We start from the raw sequence: 22,325 nt of genomic DNA on the forward strand, positions 1-22,325 counted from the left end.
CTCCCCTGGTGCCATGCACAGTGGTACCAGAGGCTCGAACCCTGGTCCTCGAGCATGATTAAGTGTGAGCTCTCCTGTGTGAGCTGCCTCCTGGCCCTCTGACGTCTGCTCTGGCCTGGAGCCCCAGCCCTGACTGCGGGCTGGGGCTCGCAGGTAGCATCTCGCAGGTGCCCATGTAAGTGCTGAGCTGCTGCCCGTCTCCCCAGGTCCTTCGCCAAGCCTCCTAAGCAGGTGCAGACGGTGTGTGAGTGCATCCTCATCATGAAGGGCTACAAGGAGCTCAACTGGAAAACGGCCAAGGGCATGATGTCCGACCCCAACTTCCTGCGCTCGCTCATGGAGATCGACTTCGACTCCATCTCCCAGAGCCAAGTGAAGAACATCCGAGGCCAGTGTGGATGGCACCTGCTTCCGGGCGGGGGGCTTGTGAGAGAAGGAGGAGCTGGGAGGTGGCATAGTGGAGGGGGGGAGATGGCAGTGCCACTGTGTGGCCAGAGGCTGGGTGGGAAGTGGTACCTGCTGACTGCCTGCTCTGAAACTGCCCTGCACTCCCTTCCAAAGTGCCTCCCACAACCCCCTGCACCACCACATCTTGTCCTCTGCTCTGACCTCAGCCTCTGCCCTGGGCCTCAGGCCAGTACACAGCCTTGCCCAAGCCCTGGGGCAGTGGGCAGCTCTTCTGCCTTCGCTTCTGGAAGCCCTGCCTCTGTGCTGCCTCTCAGCCAGCAGGAAGGCTGCCAGTCTTTTCCTGCCAAAGGCAGTATACACCCACAGGACCACTGTTTATCCTGACAGCTTGCCCAGAACTTTAGCATCAAATGCTTTGTCTTTTTTTCTGATTTATTCATTGGCTCACAGGGGGTTTCACTGGGGCTTCATGCACCACTCCCAGTAGGCTTTTTCTTTTCTTTTTTTCTTTCCCTTCCTTTCCTTTCCTTTCTTTTCCTTTCCTTCCCTTCCTTTCTCTTCCCTTCCCTTTCCCTCTTTTCTTTCCTTCCTTCCTTTCTTTTTCCAATTAAAGGCTGAGAGGCAGAGAGGGAGAGATAGGCAGAGAGGGCGAGCTAGGCGGAGAGGGAGAGATAGGCAGAGAGGGCGAGCTAGGCAGAGAGGGCGAGCTAGGCAGAGAAGGAGAGCTAGGCAGAGAGGGAGAGATAGGCAGAGAGGGAGAGCTAGGCAGAGAGGGAGAGATAGGCAGAGAGGAAGAGCTAGGCAGAGAGGGAGAGATAGGCAGAGAGGGAGAGATAGGCAGAGAGGGAGAGCTAGGCAGAGAGGGAGAGCTAGGCAGAGAGGGAGAGCTAGGCAGAGAGGGAGAGCTAGGCAGAGAGGGAGAGATAGGCAGAGAGGGAGAGATAGGCAGAGAGGGAGAGCTAGGCAGAGAGGGAGAGATAGGCAGAAAGGGCGAGGTACCCCAACACCACTCTACAGCTTGTGAGACTCCCCTTTTGTGTGGTGCTCCCACATGGTAGCCAGGGACTTGAACCCAAGTCCTCACTCATGGTAAAGTGTGAGCCCAACAGACCCAAGAACTCTTAAAGTGAGGGAGGCAGGTATAGCTCAGGACCCATTTTAATCACCCCCTCTGCTTGAATCCCCCTTACGAAACTGACTGCTCACTGAAATCACTGCACTTTGACCTCTAGGCCTCTTGAAGACTCTCAACACTACCACAGAAGAGATGGAAGCTGTGAGCAAGGCGGGCCTGGGGATGCTCAAGTTCGTTGAGGCTGTGATGGGTTACTGTGATGTCTTTAAAGAAATCAAGCCCAAGAGAGAAAAGGTACTGGACATCTGTGAGGTCTCAAACTCTGCCACCGGAAGGCCCGTTGGGAGTCAGATTTCATGTGTCTACAGCTTTGCTGGGCAAAGCCTGGCAAGATTCTGACTTGATTTGATTTATATGTGTTGATGGGGAATGCACTGAGAGCCTTCTGCATACATGATAACGCTGAACATCCTCAACCTTTCAAAAAAAATTCTAGGGCTGGGAGATGGTACACCTGGTTAAGTGCACATGTTACCATGCACAAGGACTCAGGTTCAAGTCTCCACTCCTCACCTGCAAGAGGAGAGACTTCATGAGCAGTGAAGCAGGTCTGCAGGTGTCTCTCTCTCCCTCTTCATCTCCCAATTTTTCTCTGTTCTATCAAATAAAAAAGGAGGGAAAAGTGACCGTCAGGAGTGGTACATTTATTGTGACACACCAAGCCCCAGTGATAACCCTGGTAGCAAACAAATAAATAAATAAATAATCTTTGTCCTTAGTGGTGTAGTTGAGGATAGAGGGAGAGATATACAGAGAGAGGGAGAGACACTAGTGCACCTTTTCTCTGTCCATAGAGCAACTCCAATGCTATCCACAATGTTCCTGTGGTGCTGAGGATCAAACCCAGGGCCTCAGGCATGCTAGGTTGTGTGGTCTACCCACTGTGAGCTCTCCCAGCCCAAAAGTTCTGATTTCTAAGAGTGCACACATTTTCCACCAGTGAACTCTGAATTACAACTCTCACTTAGACACCATTTGAACTCAGAACCAAAGTTTGAGAGATTTGCAGGCTCTGTGTGCAAAGGGTCAGAGAGAAAATGGTGAAAGCTCTGGGGCTAAGGCTGGGCTTCTTAGACCCTGGGCCTTTGATCTTGCAGCCTTGACAGCTCTGTGTTCTGGGAACTGTTTCCTGCATTGTGGGGTGCTGAGCTCCTGGTGGCCATTTTTTTCCCCATTGGATAGAACAAAGAAAAATTGAAAGGGGAAGGGAAGATAGACACCTGCAGACCTGCTTTAACACTTGGAAAGTGTCCCTCCTGCAGGTGGGGAGTTAGGGACTTGTGCGGGTCCTTGTGCTTAGTACTATGTGCACTACTACCCACTAAATATCATCACGGACCCCAAGTTGTGGCACCCCCAGATGTCACCAGGCATTGCCAAATTTTCCCCGGATGGCAGAATTGCCTCGATGGAGAATACGCAGAATGCAGACCACACAAGGAGAATTCGCAGACTGGTCTGGCCATTTGAAGCTCATTTTGGCATTGCTTTATGACCTGGCATGTTGCTACTCTGAGAATTGACAACCTAACAGGAAGACTAGAAGCGTCTTCAGTGGACCCTAGTGAGTTCTATCTTAGAGCCACAGTGTCACTTCATGGAAGTGAAGCCACCTGCCAACTCTGGGGCAGAATGTCTTTCTTGTTTGTTTGTTTATTTATTTTTCTTGTGCCCAGTGTTATCGCTGGAGCTCAGTGCCTGCATGATCTCCCAGCATTCATCTCCCCTCCCCCCATTTTACTTGATTAGAAGAGAGAAATTGAGAGAGGTGGGGGTGGGGGAGAGAGAGAGAGAGAGAGAGACCCACCCGCAGACCTGCTTTACAGCACATGAAGCATCTCCACTGCAGGTGGGGAGTGGGGACTTGAACCCAGGTCGTTGAGCTTGGTAATGTGTGTGCTTAACCAGGTGTGCCACTGGGCAGGGTGTCTTGAGCTTTGGCAGCAACCACGTGAGGGGGGCAACTGAGGGAAAGCGGTGTGTGTTCCCCGCAAACAGGCAGGGATACTGCTAGAAAGGCAGCGTGAGGCTGGCACAGTGCCTTCTCCTACCGCCTGGCCAACTGTACCCGCCAGGTGGCCAGGCTGGAGCGGAACTTCTACCTGACCAAGCGCGAGCTGGAGAGGATCCAGAACGAGCTGGCTGCCATCCAGAGGGAGCTGGAAGCGCTGGGGGCCAAGTACGAGGCGGCCATCCTGGAGAAGCAGAAACTGCAGGAGGAGGCAGAGATCATGGAGCGTAGGCTCATCGCCGCCGACAAGCTCATCTCGGGCTTGGGTTCTGAGAACGTCAGGTCAGCCCCCAGGAGCCGCAGCGGCCCTCCGTGGTTTGGGGGTGGACCCCGCTGGCAGAGACCCTCACCCTCACCTCTCCCCTCATTCCTCCAGGCTCTGCTCCACAACTTGTTTTTGATTTTCAATCTGACCATGTGAAAAGTTGGGGATTTTACTGTTGCCCCCTATGATAGGTGGTTAATGGCCTTCTTATAGGTCTGTTTGCCTTCAGTGCCAGGTGTTGTAAAGTCTTTGTTAAGGGCATAAGAGGCAGGGAAGCAGATGAGGGGATGGAGAGAAGGAAACTGCCTTTTGGAAGTCACCCTAGGTCTGGGGATGGACTCCTTGTCCTCCTCCTCTTCCTCCATCTTCTCTTACTCTTCCTCCCCCTCTTTCTCATTCTCCTTTTCCCTCTTTTATTTATGTATTAACATGAAAGAAAGAGAGCAAGAACCACACAGAGCGTCACTGGCACAGGTGATGCTGGGAATAGAGCTTGGGGCCTCACACTGGGGAGTCTGATGTTCTAGTCACTGTGTCACCTCCTGGGCCACCCTGGGAATATTTTTGATGTCTTCTGACCCCTGGATCCATGCTGGAGGAGTGTGGAAGGGAAACCCACCTCTGGCTAGGCAGGTGCTTTCTAAGGGCCCCTGTGGCTGGTGCAGGCCTGACTTCAGTATTTATTATTTATGTATTTTGCCGCCAGGGTTATTGCTGAGTCTTGGTGGAGGTCTCAGTGTCTGCATGACAAATCCACCACTCCTGGTAACCTTTTTTTTTCCCCTCCTTTCTATTCTGTTTGTTAGTACAGAGAGAAATTGATAGAGATGGGGAGATAGAGAAGGAGAAAGACAGGGAGACACCTGCAGACCTGCTTCACCACTTGTAGAGCTTTCCCCTTACACGTGGGGAGCAAGGTCTCAAACCTGGGTCCTTGTGCATGGTAATGTGTGTGTTCAACTGGGTGTACCACTGTCAGGGCCCTGGCTTCAGTCTTAAGGAGCTGGACTCTTGGGGGGTGATGGTATGGCCATTCAGCCACAGCTGGCCCACTGAACAGTGAGCCGGAAGCTGACAGCTCCCCATGCCCCATCCCCAATGCCAGGTGGCTCAAGGACCTGGGGGAGCTGATGCATAGGCGGGTGAAGCTGCTGGGTGACTGCCTGCTGTGTTCCGCCTTCCTGAGCTACGAGGGCGCCTTCACCTGGGAGTTCCGCAAGGACATGGTCCACCAGGTGTGGCAGAATGACATTCTGGACCGGGGCATCCCGCTCAGTCAGCCCTTTCGGCTGGAAAGCCTGCTCACAGATGATGTGGAGATCAGCAGGTGTGCTGAGGGCTACGGCTGTGGGTGGGTTGTGCACAGATCCAACTCTCCCTTGTGCCAGAAGGTGGATCCTGCCACCCCCAAGCCCTGGCCTCACAGCTCGGCCCAGAGTAGCCATGCCCCACCTCTGTCCCTGGCAGGTGGGGTTCACAGGGCCTGCCCCCCGATGAGCTCTCGGTGCAGAATGGCATCCTCACTACCCGGGCCAGCCGCTTCCCCCTCTGCATCGACCCCCAGCAGCAGGCGCTCAACTGGATCAAGAGGAAGGAGGAGAGGAACAACCTGCGGGTATAGCCGGGCCTCCTCCCATTCCCCATGGCCAAGTCAAACACCGCCGTTCTGACAGCCCATGTTTTGCTCATCATTCACCCGTTGGTCATCATGGGGGTTGCTTCCACTTTTTGTCTCTTATGAGTCACTGTGATGATATATGGGCCTATGTCCCAGGCCTAACTGAGGGATGGATCCATGATGCTCAGCGTTTCCATTTCCTGGTCCTTGTCCCTGTGTCTGTGCCTGTGTCTCAGGGCCAGGGAACCACCTGCCTTCTCTGTAGTTCTTGGCCATCTGTGTAGGGTCAGATGTGAGGGACACAGGAACCCTTCCCTACCTGCCCAGAGCTCTGAACTTGCTAGCTGGGTCCTAGATCCCCTTCTCCTCCCCCAACCTGGAAGGAGGGAGGCCTCTAGCTTAGGGACAGTGGGGCCAGGTACCTAGCCTACATCCCAGTTTATTCCCATGTCACCTCTGAGACATTTCTATGAACAAACAGGAAAATGCATCAAAAATATTTTCATGGACTCTGTCAGAATCCCCTTGAAGTCCCTGAGAGATGTGACAGAGCCCTCAGTGTCACCTGTGGTTGACGGGAGTCCAGCTGCCCAGCTTTCTAGGCTCACCCCAGCTCCAGGCTCCACTGGTCCCTCAGCTCTCCTCCTCAGGGTTCCCTTCTAGGCCTTGTGTCCACTGCCCTCTCTCTCTCATATCCCACAAGGCTCACTCCCACCCAACCTTGCCCTCCCGCTCTCCTGCAGGTGGCCTCTTTCAATGACCCTGACTTCCTGAAGCAGCTGGAGATGGCTATCAAGTACGGGACCCCCTTCCTATTCCACGACGTGGACGAGTACATTGACCCCGTGATTGACAACGTACTAGAAAAGAACATCAAGGTCTCACAGGGCCGCCAGTTCATCATCTTGGGAGACAAAGAGGTAGACTACGACTCCAACTTCCGGCTTTACCTCAACACCAAGCTGGCCAACCCCAGATACTCGCCCTCCGTGTTCGGGAAAGCCATGGTGATCAACTACACCGGTGAGGACAGGCGCGGCTGGGACCCTTGGCCACTCTCTTTCTCCTCCCCTTCCCAGGTGGTCACTTTTCGGGGGGACACCCAGAGGCCCTCCCAGAGGCAGTGATCACGTGTCTCTACTGTGAGCAGCTCTGCGGGCTCACATATTTCCCCAGCAGGCAGCAGGGGAGCTCTCTTCAGGGAAGGAGCTTGTCCACTTAGGTTTATGCCGTGACTTTGCATCCCCCTTCATGGCTGGACTCTGCTAGGAGCCAAATGCCACTTCTCAGTCTTTCTAGGGTTGTCATTTGTGTCCTTCCTGGGGATCCTGGGTTTTATTTCTGTGTAGCTCTGTCCCCTGGTACTATCCATGGGACCATCTCCATGGCGCTGACACTACCTCCCACCCCCCACCCCCCGCACACACACACACACAGAGCTCTAGAGGGGCTTTAGCAGGAGGGACAGGGAGCAGCCTCGTGTCTCCTCCCACAGGGCTGGCAGTCTGCCTTACACAGCCACATGTGGGGGACCCAGCCCTTAGACACCCCCCCATCTGTCCCCACAGTCACACTGAAAGGCCTGGAGGACCAGCTGCTGAGTGTGCTGGTTGCCTATGAGCGGCGGGAGCTGGAGGAGCAGCGGGAGCACCTCATCCAGGAGACGAGCGAGAACAAGAACCTGCTCAAGGACCTGGAGGACTCCCTGCTCCGGGAGCTGGCCACCTCCACGGGCAACATGCTAGACAATGTGGAGCTGGTGCACACGCTGGAGGAGACCAAGTCCAAGGCCACGGAGGTCAGGTGCCCGGATGCACCTCTGGGGAGACACTTGGGCCTCAGAGTCCCAGGGGGGCTCTCTCGTGGTCTTGGGTCTCCAGGCTGAGGTTTGGGGCTTGACACACCCGCCTGTGCTGGCACTGAGGATTTGCTGGTGACAAAAGGCCACCTCTGTTGGGGTGTAATGGGGGACTTCTAAAGTGTCCCCTTGTGTGTCAGATGAGCCTCCATCATTGAGAGGGATAGAAAACCCAAGCCTGGGGGTCGGGCGGTGGTGCAGTGGGTTAAGCGCATGTGGCGCAAAGCGCAGGGACCGGCATAAGGATCCCAGTTCGAGCCCCCGGCTCCCCACCTGCAGGGGAGTCGCTTCACAGGTGGTGAAGCAGGTCTGCAGGTGTCTGTCTTTCTCTCCCCTTCTCTGTCTTCCCCTCCTCTCTCCATTTCTCTCTGTCCTATCCAACAACGAATTGCGTCAACAAGGGCAATAATAATAACCACAACGAAGCTACAACAAGGGCAACAAAACAAAAAGAAAAAAAAAGAAAAAAAGAAAACCCAAGCCTATTGATGCCGTCCCAAAGAGAATTTATTACTGAGAAAGCAGAGATCCAGGGAGGGCCTCAGGCAGGGCTGGATCTAGGACCCCCTGCATATCATCAGGGTTCAGTTTCTTTCTGTTCAGAGAGAGGCTCAGCTTCATTCTCTGCTTCCCCATAGAGTCACACCCTCTGAAAGTAACAAGATGGGTCTGGCCTGATGTCCCCTCAGGCCCAAGTCCAAAGGGAGAAAGCGAGAAGCAAGTCTAGTCCTCATTATGAAGGTCCTGAGAGTCACTTCAGCCCCCTGCCCATCCCGTGTCAGCCATGACTGTGTGTTGATTGGCTGATCCTGGGTCACCTGATCCTGTGGTTGGGGGTGGATGGAGCAAAAGAGGGAAATTGTGAATTTCCTCAAAGTCAGGGCCTGGCAAAATATCTCACCTGGGCAGCCTGGGATAGTGGATAAAACACAGTGGATAAAGCACCGGTCTTGTGGGCTTGGAGTTCTGAGTTAAGTCCCCAGCATCACGTGTCAGAGTGGTTTGCTGGTTCTTTCTCTCTCCCATTAATAAATCAATTAAGGGGCCAAGCCTGTGACCTTTCCCCCTGCCCTGCAGGTCTCAGAGAAGCTCAAGCTGGCGGAGAAGACCGCCCTGGACATCGATCGGCTGCGGGACGGCTACCGGCCAGCAGCGCGCAGGGGCGCCATCCTGTTCTTTGTGCTGTCGGAGATGGCCCTGGTGAACTCCATGTACCAGTACTCCCTCACCGCCTTCCTGGATGTCTTCGGCTTGTCCCTCAAGAAGTCGCTGCCCGACTCCATTCTCGTGAAGCGCCTGCGCAACATCATGGACACGCTGACCTTCAACATCTATAACTACGGCTGCACGGGTGAGGCCCCTGCTGACGGGCGGGTTAGGGAAGCTTGAGTGTGAACCTGGAAACTTCCCAACAATCGCATTCCTGTGTGTGGCTGCTCACCTCTGAGGAGTGAAGCATCGGGCTTTAAACTCTAACACCCTTTTGCTGTTTGTTTGTCTTGTTATTTTTGCTGCCAGAGTTACTATTGAGCTTGGCGCTTGCGCAGTTTCACTGCTCCCAGTAGTCTTGTTTTTCTTTTTATTCTTTTTTTTTTGACAGAAGGTGAGAGACATAGAGAGAGACACAGAGAAAGAGACACCCGCAGCACTGCTCCACTCCTCATGAAGCTCCCCTCCTGCAGGTGGGGACCAGGGGCTTGAACCCTGATTCTTGTGCATGGTAATGTGTGAGCTGTACTGGCTGAGCTGACACCCACCCCCCTCAAACTAATAGCTTCATTGTAATAGAATCCACACACCATGGCATGTTGGTTTCAGCAGCTGGGAGAGAACTCATCTGGTAGAGCACATACTTTACCTCAAGCAAGGATCTGGGTATGATCCCCCAGCACCAGATGGGAGCATGTATACCACAACAGGGGAAACTTCAATGGGTGGTGGAGTGATGCTGAAGTCTCTCTCTTTTCTCTCTGCCTCTGTCTCAGTCTGTCTGAAATCAAAAAGCTAAGAGAGGAGTGATGGGATTCTGTAGGTGTGACACCCTAACACTACAAAATAATGTTCATTTCATTTTATTTCAAAAGCTATCCCAACTGGCGTGCATTTTTAAAAATTTTATTGGGGAATTAATGTCTTACATTCAACAGTAAACACAATAGTTTGTATATACATAACATTTCCCAGTTTTCCATATAACAATACAACTCCTATTAGGTCCTCTGTCATCCTTATTGGACCTGTATTCTCCCACCCACCCACCCCAGAGTCTTTTACTTTGGTGCAATACACCAACTCCAGTTCAGGTTCTACTTGTGTTTTCTCTTCTGATCTTGTTTTTCAACTTCTGCCTGAGAGTGAGATCATCCTTCTGTTTCTGTTTTTTTTTTTAAATCAGTATTTTCATATTTCTCAGATCATACCTGAAAGCAGAATTATTGGATCATGTAGTAATTTTGTTGGTTTGTTTTTGAGGAATAACCACACTAGTTTCCATAATAACTGCACTCATTTCCATGTCTACCAACAGTATGCAAGGGTTCTTTTTCCACCTATCTCTCTTTTGTGACTTACTCTCTATTTTGGTAAAGTCCCTCCTAGAGTAGCTTCCTGTAAAAGGTGGATAGGTGGCAAAATCTTGAGGCAATGCCTATGTAAAAGCAACTTTATTCTACTTTCATAGTTTTGCTTGCTATTTTGGTATTACATAGAATGCTAGTTTTGAAAATTATTTTCAGGTGGCTAGGCGATGGTACACTGGCTTAAAGGCACATAGTACATAGCACAAGGACTCGTTCAAGGATTCTGGTTGGAGCCTCAGCTCTCTACCTGCAAGGGGTCCACTTCACAAGCGGTGAAGCAGGTCTGCAGGTGTCTGTCTTTCTCTCTTCCCTCCCCTGTTGATTTCTCTCTGTCCTATCCTACAACAACAGCAATAACAACAATAACAACAACAAGAGCAACAAAAATGGAAAAAATGGCCTCCAGGAAGAGTGGATTTGTAGTGACGACACCAAACCCCAGAAATAACCATGGTGGAAAAATAAAAGAAGAAAATTATTTTTTCAGGGACTGGGGAAACAGCGAAAGCCATTAGGCAAAAGACTGTTATATCTGAGGCAGCAAAGGTCCCAGTTTCCTTCTCTAACACTACCATAAACCGGATCTGAACAAGGCTCTGACAAAGAAAAATAAATAATTTTCAGTTCGATTTGCCATTACCTATTGGTAAATTTGATGCTTTTCTGATACTTGATCCATTTTGTTCTTGAATCTTTTAGTGTCTTCTCTTTATTTTAAATAGCTTGAAGTCTCATGATGATTTGGATTGGTTCAGACTTATTTTTTTCTTTTTCTTTTTGTTTATTTATAAAAAGGAAACATTGACAAAACCATAGCATAAGAGGGGTACAACTCCACACAATTCCCACCACCAGAACTCCATATCCCATCCCATCCTCTGATAACTTTCCTATTCTTTAACCCTCTGGGAATATGGACCCCAGGTCATTGTGGGATGCAGAAGGTGGAAGGTCTGGCTTCTGTAGTTAGTTCCCTGTTGAACATGGACATTGACAGGTCGATCCATACTCCCAGCCTGTCTCTCTCTTTCCATAGTGGGGAAGGGCTCTGGGGAAGTGGAGCTCCAGGACACATTGGTGGGGTTGTCTGTTCAGGGAAGTCTGGTCGGCATCATGCTAGCATCTGGAACCTGGTGGTTGAAAAGAGAGTTAACATACAAAGCCAAACAAATTGTTGAACAATCATGAACCTAAAGGCTGGAATAGTGAGATGAAGAGTTGGGGGGGATCCTCCATTTTGTAGATAGTTAGTAAGCATATTTTAGTTACATTCTGAAGGGTTTGTGGCTATACTAGTTTTTTTTTTTTTCCTTTTTTCTTTTTTTCCTTGAGTCTGAAATCTGATATGCAGGTGGATCCAAGTTATTGTCTGGGGAGATGATGTAATGGCTGGAAAAGGAAAAGAAAGCTGGATCAGGGAAGACAGTAGCTCCCTAATATGGGAAAGGGGTATAAATATTGTTGACTGTAAACCCCATTGATTTGATGTGGTCTGGGGCCCATATTCAGCTTAGGAGCCTATGTGACCTCTGCATCCCTGTAGATCTGAGCTCACATTCTGTGGTCATGAGTAGGAACATTCCAAGCTGCCCCAATATCCCCAATATCGGTCCATCTTCCTCAGATGTAGCATAGAGTATGTTGTCCATCCTTCCTTCGGAGGATGGAACATTCTGTACTGTTGTTGATCCAGGTTGAGGGCAAAGTCCTATGGGGGGCCCACAAAGGGCTCTATTTTGTTGTTCCTGATAGAGATGACCGGTAACAATGGAAGGAGGGATTTATTTGAGGTTTAGGCCCATCATGTCTCAGGACTCCCTGAATAAGGCCCCAGCTGATGGGATGGCCTGATAGTGACTAAAGAGTCATCATTAAAGTATGCCAGTCTCTTGCCCTTATTCAGCTTTTGCAGTCCTTGCTTTGCTAAGGCTAGCTTTGGAGTGAGTGTGAGAACTGTAATAGGAAGTAGGTGAGGAGGGTATATAAATATAATTAGATACTATTTCATTAGGAACTTTATAATGACTCACTGCAGACTATTATGTACTTTTGCTTTCAGGCATATATTTTGCCCTAATTTATGGATACATGTGAACATATGCTTTATCTCACGGGACCTGGTCTATATCTAGGTTTTGGGACTTTGTTAGAAAGTGAACCTCCTGGAATGGAATTAGAGAATACTGTGAAAGGAAAGGTCTCACCTGAGTAATGAGGGTTAAGGGTTGACATTCCATGCCTGATGTCTCTGGACACAGTCTGAAGTGAAGCATGCTGAGGTGGTACTCATTGCATCGACTAGGTTAGGATCAGCAGATGCAATATCATTTGGTATGAATTGAGAGAAGCATGCAGGAAAGTGAGCCCCACCCCAGAGGTTCCAGGACTGGGGGGAATATAGGCTCTATAGATGAAGTGGGAGGTTCCTGTTGTCTTAGGGTTAAGAAGACTATAGATAGTTACTGCTTATAATCACATTATTTCACAATTGAGTTAACTTTGAAATATTCCTTTGTTAGGATTTGCTGTATCATACCCAACATCACCATATTTTATGTCCTTTGACATTATTTGTATATAGCTGTGCCACTGGTTGCTTCTGTTCTCGTTGGTCTAGGCTTTTAAGAGAGTCAACATATCAAAGACTCAGCCTATGTATTAAAAAGACTCAGTCTGTGATTTAAAAACTTTGAGACATACAATCAATTTTCCCCTCTAATATTAATTAAATAGTGATTTATATGACTACAGATTAATAGGAGTGTACGTAAACACCATTCCCATCACCAAAAGACTGTGTCACATCCCATCCCCCTGCCCTGGGAAGCCGAACATCCACCCTCACCCTCACCCCAGGGTTTTTACTTTGGTACTCTACTCAGAATTATTTTTATCTACTATATTCTGCACCTACTGGGGCATCATTTCAATCTATAGACTCATATCCTCCAGTCCTGGAAGACTTGTGGGCTATGTGATAGTCTTCTGGGAATGACGTGTTTGAGCCTATGCTTTTTGCCCTCAGTCATGAATATTGAATGCCAGGAGGGCTAAATACAGCCATGTGGTTTGGATATTTGGTCTCTTGGTCTCTTGGTCATTTTCAAAATGGATTTTACTGGTATCCTTCTGGTGTTTTCCTGCAGGGTTGTTTGAAAAGCACAAGCTCCTCTTTTCTTTCAACATGACTATCAAGATAGAACAAGCAGAAGGGAGAGTCCCCCAAGAAGAACTAGATTTCTTTTTAAAAGGTAATGAGCTAGCCTCTCCTTATTCTTCCCAATTTAATCGTGTGTGTGTGTGTGTGTGTGTGTGTTCATTGACATAAATAACCAGATTCCTCCTTAACACCTAGCTCCTGAGAGCATTGCTTTATCAAATATTTCAGCTGACAGTCCCAGTCTCAGGAATGACGCTGGTTTCACTCACAGCAGTCAACCTTAGTGTCCTGCTCAGCTGCCCAAGCAGTAACAAAGAGCCTCATGCTGCCATCTCTTTCCAGTCCCCCCTGCTTGCACTTCTGGACTGGAAGTGTGGGGAATAGTGACTTCTCTTTTCCTGCTGCTGTCAGGAAATATCTCCCTGGAGAAAAGCAAACGGAAAAAGCCCTGCGCCTGGTTGTCTGACCAGGGTTGGGAAGATATCATCCTTCTATCAGAATTATTCACAGAGGACTTTGGGAATCTTCCTGATGATGTTGAGAAGAATCTGTCCATGTGGCAGGAGGTGAGCTTCTATTCTCTTTCCCTTCCCTTCCCTTCCCTTCCCTTCCCTTCCCTTCCCTTCCCTTCCCTTCCCTTCCCTCCCCTCCCCTCCCCTCCCCTCCCCTTCCCTCTCCAGATGTAAACTGTAGCTAATGTCTCGTGATGAGAAGAAATGCGTTCCAGTGGCCCATTCAGAATATAAGCAGCAGCCTCCAACTTCCTGAAAAGAACCATTTCTTTTCTTTTTTATTGCCACCATGGTTATCACTGGGGCTCAGTGCCAGTACCATGAATTCATCAATCCCAGCAGCCATTTTTTGCCGTTTCTTTTCCCCCTTTCTATTATACTTGATAGGACAGAGAGAAATTGAGAAGGGGTGGGAAATAGAGAGAGAGAGACCTGTAGACCTACTTCATCACTCATGAAGTGTTCCCCCCTGCAGGTATGAAGGGGGCTAGAACCTGGGTCTTTGTGCATGATAATATGTGTACATGACCAGGTGTACCTCCACCTGGCCCCTAGAATCAATTGTTCTTTATCTAGTTCATCTCTCTTTGTAGGACAGCAATCTGTCTATCTACCTACCCATCATCTATTCATCCATTAATCCACCCAAGCATCTATCCATCTGCATATCTACTCATCCACTGTCTGTTCGTCCATCCATCCATCCATCCATCCATCCACCCACCCACCCACCTACCTACATTCTCAAGAAACATTTCCTGAACATCTATACAGATGATGTCCCCTGCTAAGGGTTGGGGACTCAGCAGTGAATTAGGCTCACTTCTTCTCTTGCTGAAGTTCACGGGGCTGGGGTGGAAAGTAACAGCTCTGACTTAGATGTGGCCCTGAGATCTGTCCCTCTCCAGACTTCCTCCCGCTGCAGTGTCTTTTGAGACACCCACACTGACTGTGCTCTGTTTCTCTCAGTGGTATGACCTGGATTCGCTCGAGCAGTTCCCATTCCCGCTGGGCTATGACAAAAACATCACCCCTTTCCAGAAGTTGCTCATCTTGCGCTGTTTCCGTGTGGACCGTGTGTACCGGGCAGTGACAGACTATGTGACCGTGACAATGGGAGAGAAGTAAGTGTGCTGTGTGCCTCTGCTAGTCCAGTTTTGTGGGGTCACCCCCACCTAGCACCCACTATACTCACAAGTGCCAGCTGCTGGGATGCCAAGAGAACCATCCCTGCCCTGCCTGGAGCACCGTTTCAAGTAACAACATGGTAGTGGGGGTGGGGGCACATGCACCGAAGATGCGGTTTCAAGTTCCTAGTCAGCACATTTCACAAGTAGCAGGTGAAAGGTTATTCCTGGGGCTCGGAGTCTGCACAGCATCACCATTCCCAGTGGCCATTTATTTCTTGTTCTTTTTTCTTTCTTTTAATTAGTGATTTAATAGTGATTTACAAAATTACAAGATAACAGGGGTATAATTCCACACCATTCCCACCACCAGAGTTCTGTGTCCCCATTCCCTGCATTGGAAACTGCAGTGGTTCTCCCTAGGTCACAGATATGGCCTGACTGTTATTTCTACAACTATATATATATATATTTGTGTGGTTTTTTTTCCTATGGTCCTTCTTTTTTCGTCCTTTCTGAGTCACACCTATACCTATTGATAATTTCGAATGTCTTTCCTTTTTTCCTCTGCTCTCTCAGGGTCTTGATGGAATTGGAGTTCTTTTTTTGATAGATGTTGGAGGGGGGTAAAAGGAGATGCGCCTGCAGCACTGATTCACCATTTGTGAAGCTTCCTCCTGAAGGGGGGTGGACCAGGGACTTGAACCCATGTCCTCATGCATAGTACTGTGTACACTGTACCAGGTGCATCACTAGCCAGTCCCGAAATTAATTCTTTAAAAACATGTTTCACTTAACTCAGTCTATTAAAAGACTCATTTCAGTGTGATCTGTGCCACTGAAGGTGTCACACACTCTTGGTTCTGAGCCTGCAGGACCCTGAGTGCATCCACACTGAGTTGGTTCTAGCTACACTTCTGGTGCTTAGTATCCACAAATACCTCAGAGCCACAGTATCGGACACTCATGCTTGAAGCCAGGTGCATAACTGGGAGGTCCAAATCCAAATATGGCTTCCTAGTGGGCAGGAGGTGGAAATGGGTGAAGGAGGCCAGCAGGGGACTATAGCAACTTGGGGAGGTCCACTCTTGTTAGGAGGGGGCGGTCGGGGGCAGCTGGCCCAAGTGCTTGCTAACCGATGCCAGGTGACAATGGGGATCAAGAGATGCTCTGACTCTTCAGAAACCATTAGAAATGTGGGTCTCTGCATGAAATTTCCCAGTCCATATGTGTTGGCAACTAGCATTTTAAAAAAAAGATCTGAAAAAAAAAAAGAAAAGAAAACTTAAGCTGTGGAACATTCTGTGGAGCTGTCAGTGTGAATTCAGACTTTGTGTCATAGAGGTGTCCCTCCAAGGCTAGCGAAGGGACCCCCTGAAAGCAGGCTCCTGGCTCAGTAGAGCCCACTGATGCCAACCCCGTGTGCCCACTTGAGCTAGAGGGACAGAGAGGTCACCCTCCCGCAGGAGGGCTCATAAAAACTGAATCTTCAAGGGTGACCACACAGAGCTATGCCCAAGGCACAGTCAGAAGGTTCCAGACTCTGGAGGGAGACAGCCCCCAGCCTGAGATTCTAGGTGTGTTTCCATCGCCAGGTATGTGCAGCCACCGATGATCAGCTTTGAAGCCATCTTTGAGCAGAGCACACCCAACTCGCCCATCGTGTTCATCCTGAGCCCTGGATCGGACCCGGCCAGTGACCTCATGAAACTGGCCGAGCGGAGTGGCTTTGGAGGAAACCGCCTCAAATTCCTGGCCATGGGTCAAGGCCAAGAAAAGGTAATTTGCGGCTGGGAGTGTGGCTCTAAGTGTGCCCTGCCCTCCTGCATCCAGGATGCCCATGTTAGAGAGCACAATTCTTTTTTTTTTAAGAAAGGATTAATTAACAAAACCATAGGGTAGGAGGGGTACAACTCCACATAATTCCCACCACCCAATCTCCATAACCCACCCCCTCCCCTGATAGCTTTCCCATTCTCTATCTCTCTGGGAGCATGGACCCAGGGTCATTGAGGGTTGCAGAAGGTAGAAGGTCTGGCTTCTGTAATTGCTTCCCCGCTGAACATGGGCGTTGACTGGTCGGTCCATACTCCCAGTCTGCCTCTCTCTCTTTCCCTAGTAGGGTGTGTCTCTGGGGAAGCTGAGCTCCAGGACACATTGGTGGGGTCTTCAATCCAGGGAAGCCTGGCCAGCATCCTGGTGGCATCTGGAACCTGGTGATTGAAAAGAGAGTTGGGGGTCGGGCGGTGGCGCAGTGGGTTAAGCGCATGTGGTGCAAAGCGCAGGAACCGGCGTAAGGATCCCGGTTGGAGCCCCCGGCTCCCCACCTGCAGGGGAGTTGCTTCACAGGCAGTGAAGCAGGTCTGCAGGTGTTTATCTTTCTCTCCCCTTCTCTGTCTTCCCCTCCTCTCTCCATTTCTCTCTGTCCTATCCAACAACGAATTGTATCAACAAGGCAATAATAATAACCACAACGAAGCTACAACAAGGGCAACAAAAGGGGGGGGGAGGAAATGGCCTCCAGGAGCAGTGGATTCATGGTGCAGGCACCGAGCCCAGCAATAACCCTGGAGGAGGAAAAAAAAAAAAGAAAAGAGAGTTAACATACGAAGCCAAACAAATTGTTGAGCAATCATGGACCCAAAGCTTGGAATAGTGGAGAGGAAGTGTTAGGGAGGTACTCACTGCAAACTCTAGTGTACTTCTGCTTTCAGGTATATATTTTGCAGTAGTTTATGGATATGTATGAACATAAGCTCTCTCTCACAGAAACTGGTGTATATCTAGGTTATGGGACTTTGTTAGAAAGTGAACCACCTGAGATGAAATTAGAGTACTATAAAAGGAAAGGTCTCACCCGAGTAATGAAGCTGAAGGGCTGTCATTCCACACGTGAAGTCTCTGGACACAGTCTGAGGTGAAGCATGTTGAGGTGGCAATTGTTGTGTTGGTTAGGTTGTGATTGGCGGATGCAATATTATCTGGTATGGATTGGGAGAGGCATACGGAAAAGTGGGCCCTATCTAAGGGTTCTAGGACTGGGGGAAGTAGGGGCTCTATAGTGGAGATGTGAGGTTCCTGCTGTCTTAGGGTTCCAAAAGACAATCGATAGTTAATGTTATCATCACATTATTTGGTAATTGGGTTAACTTTGAAAAGTCCTTTTGTTATGGTTTGCTGTACAGTATCCAGTATCTTGTATATAGCTATGCTATTGGATGCTTCTAATCTACTTGGTCTAGCACAATTCTTTTCAGAGAACTCTCACAGGGAGTTGGTCTGCTTCACTCCTTGCAGTGACCTCACCGGGACCAGGATTGTCACTGCCCTGGTAACATAGCCAAGGAAGTGGATAGGGAGGAGCTGAGCCCAGAGCCACCAAGCAAATTCAGCGAGGCTGACTGTCTCCTGCAGTCCTGTCCCTCAGGACCAGGAGGGCTCTTGCTGGAGCTCGTGCACAAGTTCAGTGTCACGTGGGACGGCTGGCAGGGACAGCCTGCAGGTCTAGAGCCTGGGCTCTAGACTAGAAGGAGCCAGAACTGGCAATGAGGCTGTGGGCTGTTGTGTCTCGAAGGAGGATGGGAGGCCCCAGGGTAGACCAGCTGGTGGCAAGGCCAAGGGCACAGAGGGGAAAGGAGCCATTTCTGTTTCTGCACTGAGTGCCTCTCACCAACCCGGGTCAGGTTTGGCTGTGCAGCTCTCGGTGACTTTGAATTGCATCTGCAGAGGGAAGGACCTTGCTCCCATGTTCAGGGATCCCCAGGTAGCCAGCCTCAGCCAGAGTGGGGGTTAGCTGGGGTCGCAAATGCTGCCCCCTTTTCCAGCTGTGACCCGAAGGAAGTCAGCATTTCGGCCTGCGGAGGCTGCCTGTCTCTGTGGCTTGGGGAACTGGGTGGGGGCTGTCTCTGGGTGTGGCTTCGGGTCACCCACTTTGCCCTCCTTCTCCCCATCGGTAGCTGGCTCTGCAGCTGCTGGAGACAGCGGTGGCTCGGGGACAGTGGCTGATGCTGCAGAATTGCCACCTCCTGGTCAAGTGGCTGAAGGATCTGGAGAAGTCCCTGGAGAGGATCACCAAACCCCATCCCGACTTCCGCCTGTGGCTCACCACGGACCCCACCAAGGGCTTCCCCATTGGGATCCTGCAGAAATCCCTGAAGGTCTGAGCAGCCAGTTCCTCCACTGTGTGCTGCTGCTGCTCTGTCTCTCTGCGTGTGTGTGTGTGTGTGTGTGTGTGTGTGTGTGTGTGTGTACATGCATATGTGTACATTAATATGTGTGTGCTGCTTTCTTTTTTGCCATTAGTGTTATTGCTAGAGCTTAGTGCCTGCATGACTTCACCATTCCTAGCAACCATTTTTCTCCTCTTTATTTTCCTTTCCTTTTAAGAAAAATAGCTTTATTTGATAGACAGCTAGAAATCAAGAGGAAGAGGGATATAGACAGAGACACTCGCAGCACTACTTCAGCACTCATGAAGCTTTTCCCCTGCACGTGGGAACTGGGGGCTGAACTGGGGGCTTGAGCCTGGGTCCTTGTGAGTTGTAATGTGTGCTCAAACAGGTGCGCCACCACCTGACCCTCTTTCTTCCTTCCTCCCTTCTTATCTTCCTTTCTTCTTTCTCTTCCTTTTTTACTGCCACCAGGGATATCACTGGGACTCGGTTCCTACACGATAAATTCACCCCTCCCAGTGGCCACTTTTTCCTTTTTTATTTAAATTATATTTTGTTTGATAGGACAGGGAGAAATTGAAATGGGTGGGAGATATGGAGGGCTAGAATGGCACTGCTTCTCCTGGGTCCTAAGGAGACTTTTGCAGGGGCTTGGAGATGGGTGACCTGGTACAGTGCACACTTTACTAGGCCAAAGACCAAGTTCGAGCCCCCAGCCGCCACATGAGAGCACCTGTGCAGGGGAAGCTCTAAGAACAGTAGAGCAAGAGCTGTTGTGTCTATTTCTCCCTCCCTGTCTGTGTCTTAAAAATGAAAAGAAAGAATCAGTGTGAGTGGTGGAATCATGTAGATGCAGAGCTCAAGAGAGAACTCTGGTGACAGAAGCAGAGAGTGGGATTGGGGTGGAGAGAGAGGGAAAGAGAAAGAGAGAGAGAGAGATGCTACTCAGGGAATAAGAACGTGCAGGCATCAGCATTTTGCCTTACCCTGCATAGCCACACTTGGGGCCTGCAGTTTCACCCCGAGTGCCTTCTCTGATAGGTGGTCACAGAGCCCCCCAATGGGCTGAAGCTCAACATGAGGGCGACCTACTTCAAGATCTCTCACGAAATGCTGAACCAGTGTCCACACCCGGCCTTCAAGTCGCTGGTGTACGTGCTGGCATTCTTCCACGCTGTGGTGCTGGAGAGGCGCAAGTTTGGCAAGATCGGCTGGAATGTGTACTACGACTTCAATGAGTCTGACTTCCAGGTGGGTGCAGGCCTGCTGCTCCTCCTCCTGGGCTGGGCCTCTCCCTCCTTCCCCTCTGCAGCTCGTCCCAAGAGTTAGGATGTGGGGGCCCGGTGGTGGTGCAGCGGATTAAGTGTAAATGGCACAAAGAGCACGGACTGGCATAAGGATGTGACTGGTCAGGGGCCTGCGAGGCTGGGCATAACTGGTTCTGCCCCTCTTCTTTGGAGGTATGCATGGAGATTCTCAGCACCTACTTGACAAAGGCCTTCCAGCAGCAAGACCCTCGGATCCCGTGGGGCAGCCTCAAGTACCTCATCGGAGAGGTAGAAGAGCCTGGGCAGTGTGTGTGTGTGTGTGTGTGTGTGTGTGTGTGTGTGTGTGTGTGTGTGTGTAGGGGTGTTTCTCTCCTGCTGGGACTTTGACCTAGTGTTGGGCATTGTTCTTCGAGACCTAAGGGACATCCTTCTCATTCTAGCTAAAGATCTCTGGTAATAATTCATACGTATCACTTTGGGCTAAGTAGGCACCACTCATAAGTGGCTCTGGATCCCTGTCCCCAGGGGTGTGTGGGCCTTGGGAGCGGGCCCTACCTGAGAGCCAGGCCTTAGTGGGAGCCTTCCCTACTACTGGGCCTGGTGGCCCACCTGGAGGGTGAGGTTTTATGCAGAGCTGGAGGGAAGGCCTCCCTTGGTGACCTGCACCTGCACCAGGAACATCACCAAATCCGAGGGCTAAGATGCTGCTGGCTTTTGTGGCTGTTTTGTTTGTTTGCTATGTTTGGGAGATTTGGCAGATTGCACCATGGCACCCAACTCTTTATGAAGACTGACTATCACTGTGACTATGTGGTTTTGGTAAACCAGCCCACCCTGGGGCTGGGTGGTGGCACACCTGGCAGAGCACATATGTTACCGTGCACAAAGACCCAGGTTCAAGCCTCCAGTCCACACCTGTAGGGGAAGCTTTACAAACTGAAATAGTCCTGCAGGTATCTCTCTCAGTTCTACCTCTCCTCTCTTAATTTGTCTATATCCAAAAAATTCAATAAATAAAGCTTTTTAAAAACCAGACAAATGGAGCCAGGTAGTGGTGCACCTTGTTAAGTGCACACATTACAAGTGTACAAGGACCTAGTTTAAGCCGCCGCTCCCCTGCAGGGGAGACGCTTCATAGTGGTGAAGCAGGTCTGCAGGTGCCTCTCTTCCTCTCTATCATCCTCTTTCTCCTAAATGTCTCTCTGTCCTATGCGGTTAAAAAAAAAAACATAGAAAGGAAAAAATGGCCACTTATAACAATGAACTCATAGTGCCAGCATTGACCATGGTGACAGAAAACAAACAAGCAAACAAACAAGAAAGCTCTTCTCTCTACCAACAGAGCATGTAGTCAACATGGGCCAAGCAGCAGTGGCTGGGTCAGCAGGAGACTCGCCCAGGTGCCGGGGTTCGCAGGAGGTGGGGCTGCCCTCAGTCTCTCACCTGTGGCCCTGGCTCACTGTAACCCAGGTCATGTATGGAGGACGCGCCATCGACAGCTTTGACCGCCGCATCCTGACCATCTACATGGACGAGTACCTGGGAGACTTCCTTTTTGATACTTTCCAGCCGTTCCACTTCTTCCACAACAAGGAAGTGGACTACAAAATCCCCAGTGGCGACGAAAAGGAGAAATTTGTCGGTGAGATGGCTCGGACCTCTGAGGGCACTGTCAGCACGTAGTCTAAGAGGGTCCCTGTGTTCCCACTCTTCTGGGTGATGGGCTCCAAGGTGCTCCCGGCCCCTTGTGGGTTGGACTTGCTGGTGGGAGGTAGGTCAGATTTCCTGTCCTGGGAAGGTCTGCAAATACATGTGACTCCACCCCGAGGGGCAGAGTCATTCCTGGGCAGCTCAGGAGCCCTCCTCACAGGTCACTGCCTCCCAGCTGGCTGTGGCTGGGGGCTGTGGCATTCCTATTTAAAAACACACCACCAACTGAGCAGTGGGGCTTCAGCTCATCTCCTGTACCTGTGGACTGTTGACGCAATGACGCTCAGAGACAGAGGGGGCTGCCGAGTGACGGTCACCGGTTTGTCATACCCACTCACAGAAGCCATCGAGGCCCTGCCGCTTGCCAACACGCCCGAAGTGTTTGGTCTGCACTCCAATGCGGAGATCGGCTACTACACGCAGGCGGCGCGGGACATGTGGGCTCACCTGCTGGAGCTGCAGCCACAGACAGGTAAGGCCCAAGGACCGGGACTGCGCTCCT

At 50.3% G+C, this 22,325-nt stretch overlaps 1 protein-coding gene across 1 annotated transcript in view; it reads left to right on the top strand.

The window, feature by feature from the left end:
• DNAH10 (dynein axonemal heavy chain 10) overlaps nt 1-22,325 on the top strand; it is a 131,301-nt gene that overhangs the window by 104,057 nt on the left and 4,919 nt on the right. Inside the window, exons 56-72 of the mRNA XM_060193269.1 lie at nt 207-388; nt 1,641-1,777; nt 3,619-3,836; nt 4,925-5,146; nt 5,287-5,434; nt 6,181-6,460; nt 7,006-7,235; nt 8,373-8,646; nt 13,021-13,125; nt 13,446-13,600; nt 14,516-14,670; nt 16,269-16,452; nt 18,630-18,830; nt 19,887-20,096; nt 20,306-20,401; nt 21,584-21,755; nt 22,164-22,295. Of these exons, the coding sequence (XP_060049252.1) occupies nt 207-388; nt 1,641-1,777; nt 3,619-3,836; nt 4,925-5,146; nt 5,287-5,434; nt 6,181-6,460; nt 7,006-7,235; nt 8,373-8,646; nt 13,021-13,125; nt 13,446-13,600; nt 14,516-14,670; nt 16,269-16,452; nt 18,630-18,830; nt 19,887-20,096; nt 20,306-20,401; nt 21,584-21,755; nt 22,164-22,295 (3,101 nt within the window). The remainder of the gene's footprint in view (nt 1-206; nt 389-1,640; nt 1,778-3,618; nt 3,837-4,924; nt 5,147-5,286; nt 5,435-6,180; nt 6,461-7,005; nt 7,236-8,372; nt 8,647-13,020; nt 13,126-13,445; nt 13,601-14,515; nt 14,671-16,268; nt 16,453-18,629; nt 18,831-19,886; nt 20,097-20,305; nt 20,402-21,583; nt 21,756-22,163; nt 22,296-22,325) is intronic.

This window comes from Erinaceus europaeus, chromosome 6 (assembly GCF_950295315.1).
Source record: "Erinaceus europaeus chromosome 6, mEriEur2.1, whole genome shotgun sequence".
NCBI lineage: Eukaryota > Metazoa > Chordata > Mammalia > Eulipotyphla > Erinaceidae > Erinaceus > Erinaceus europaeus.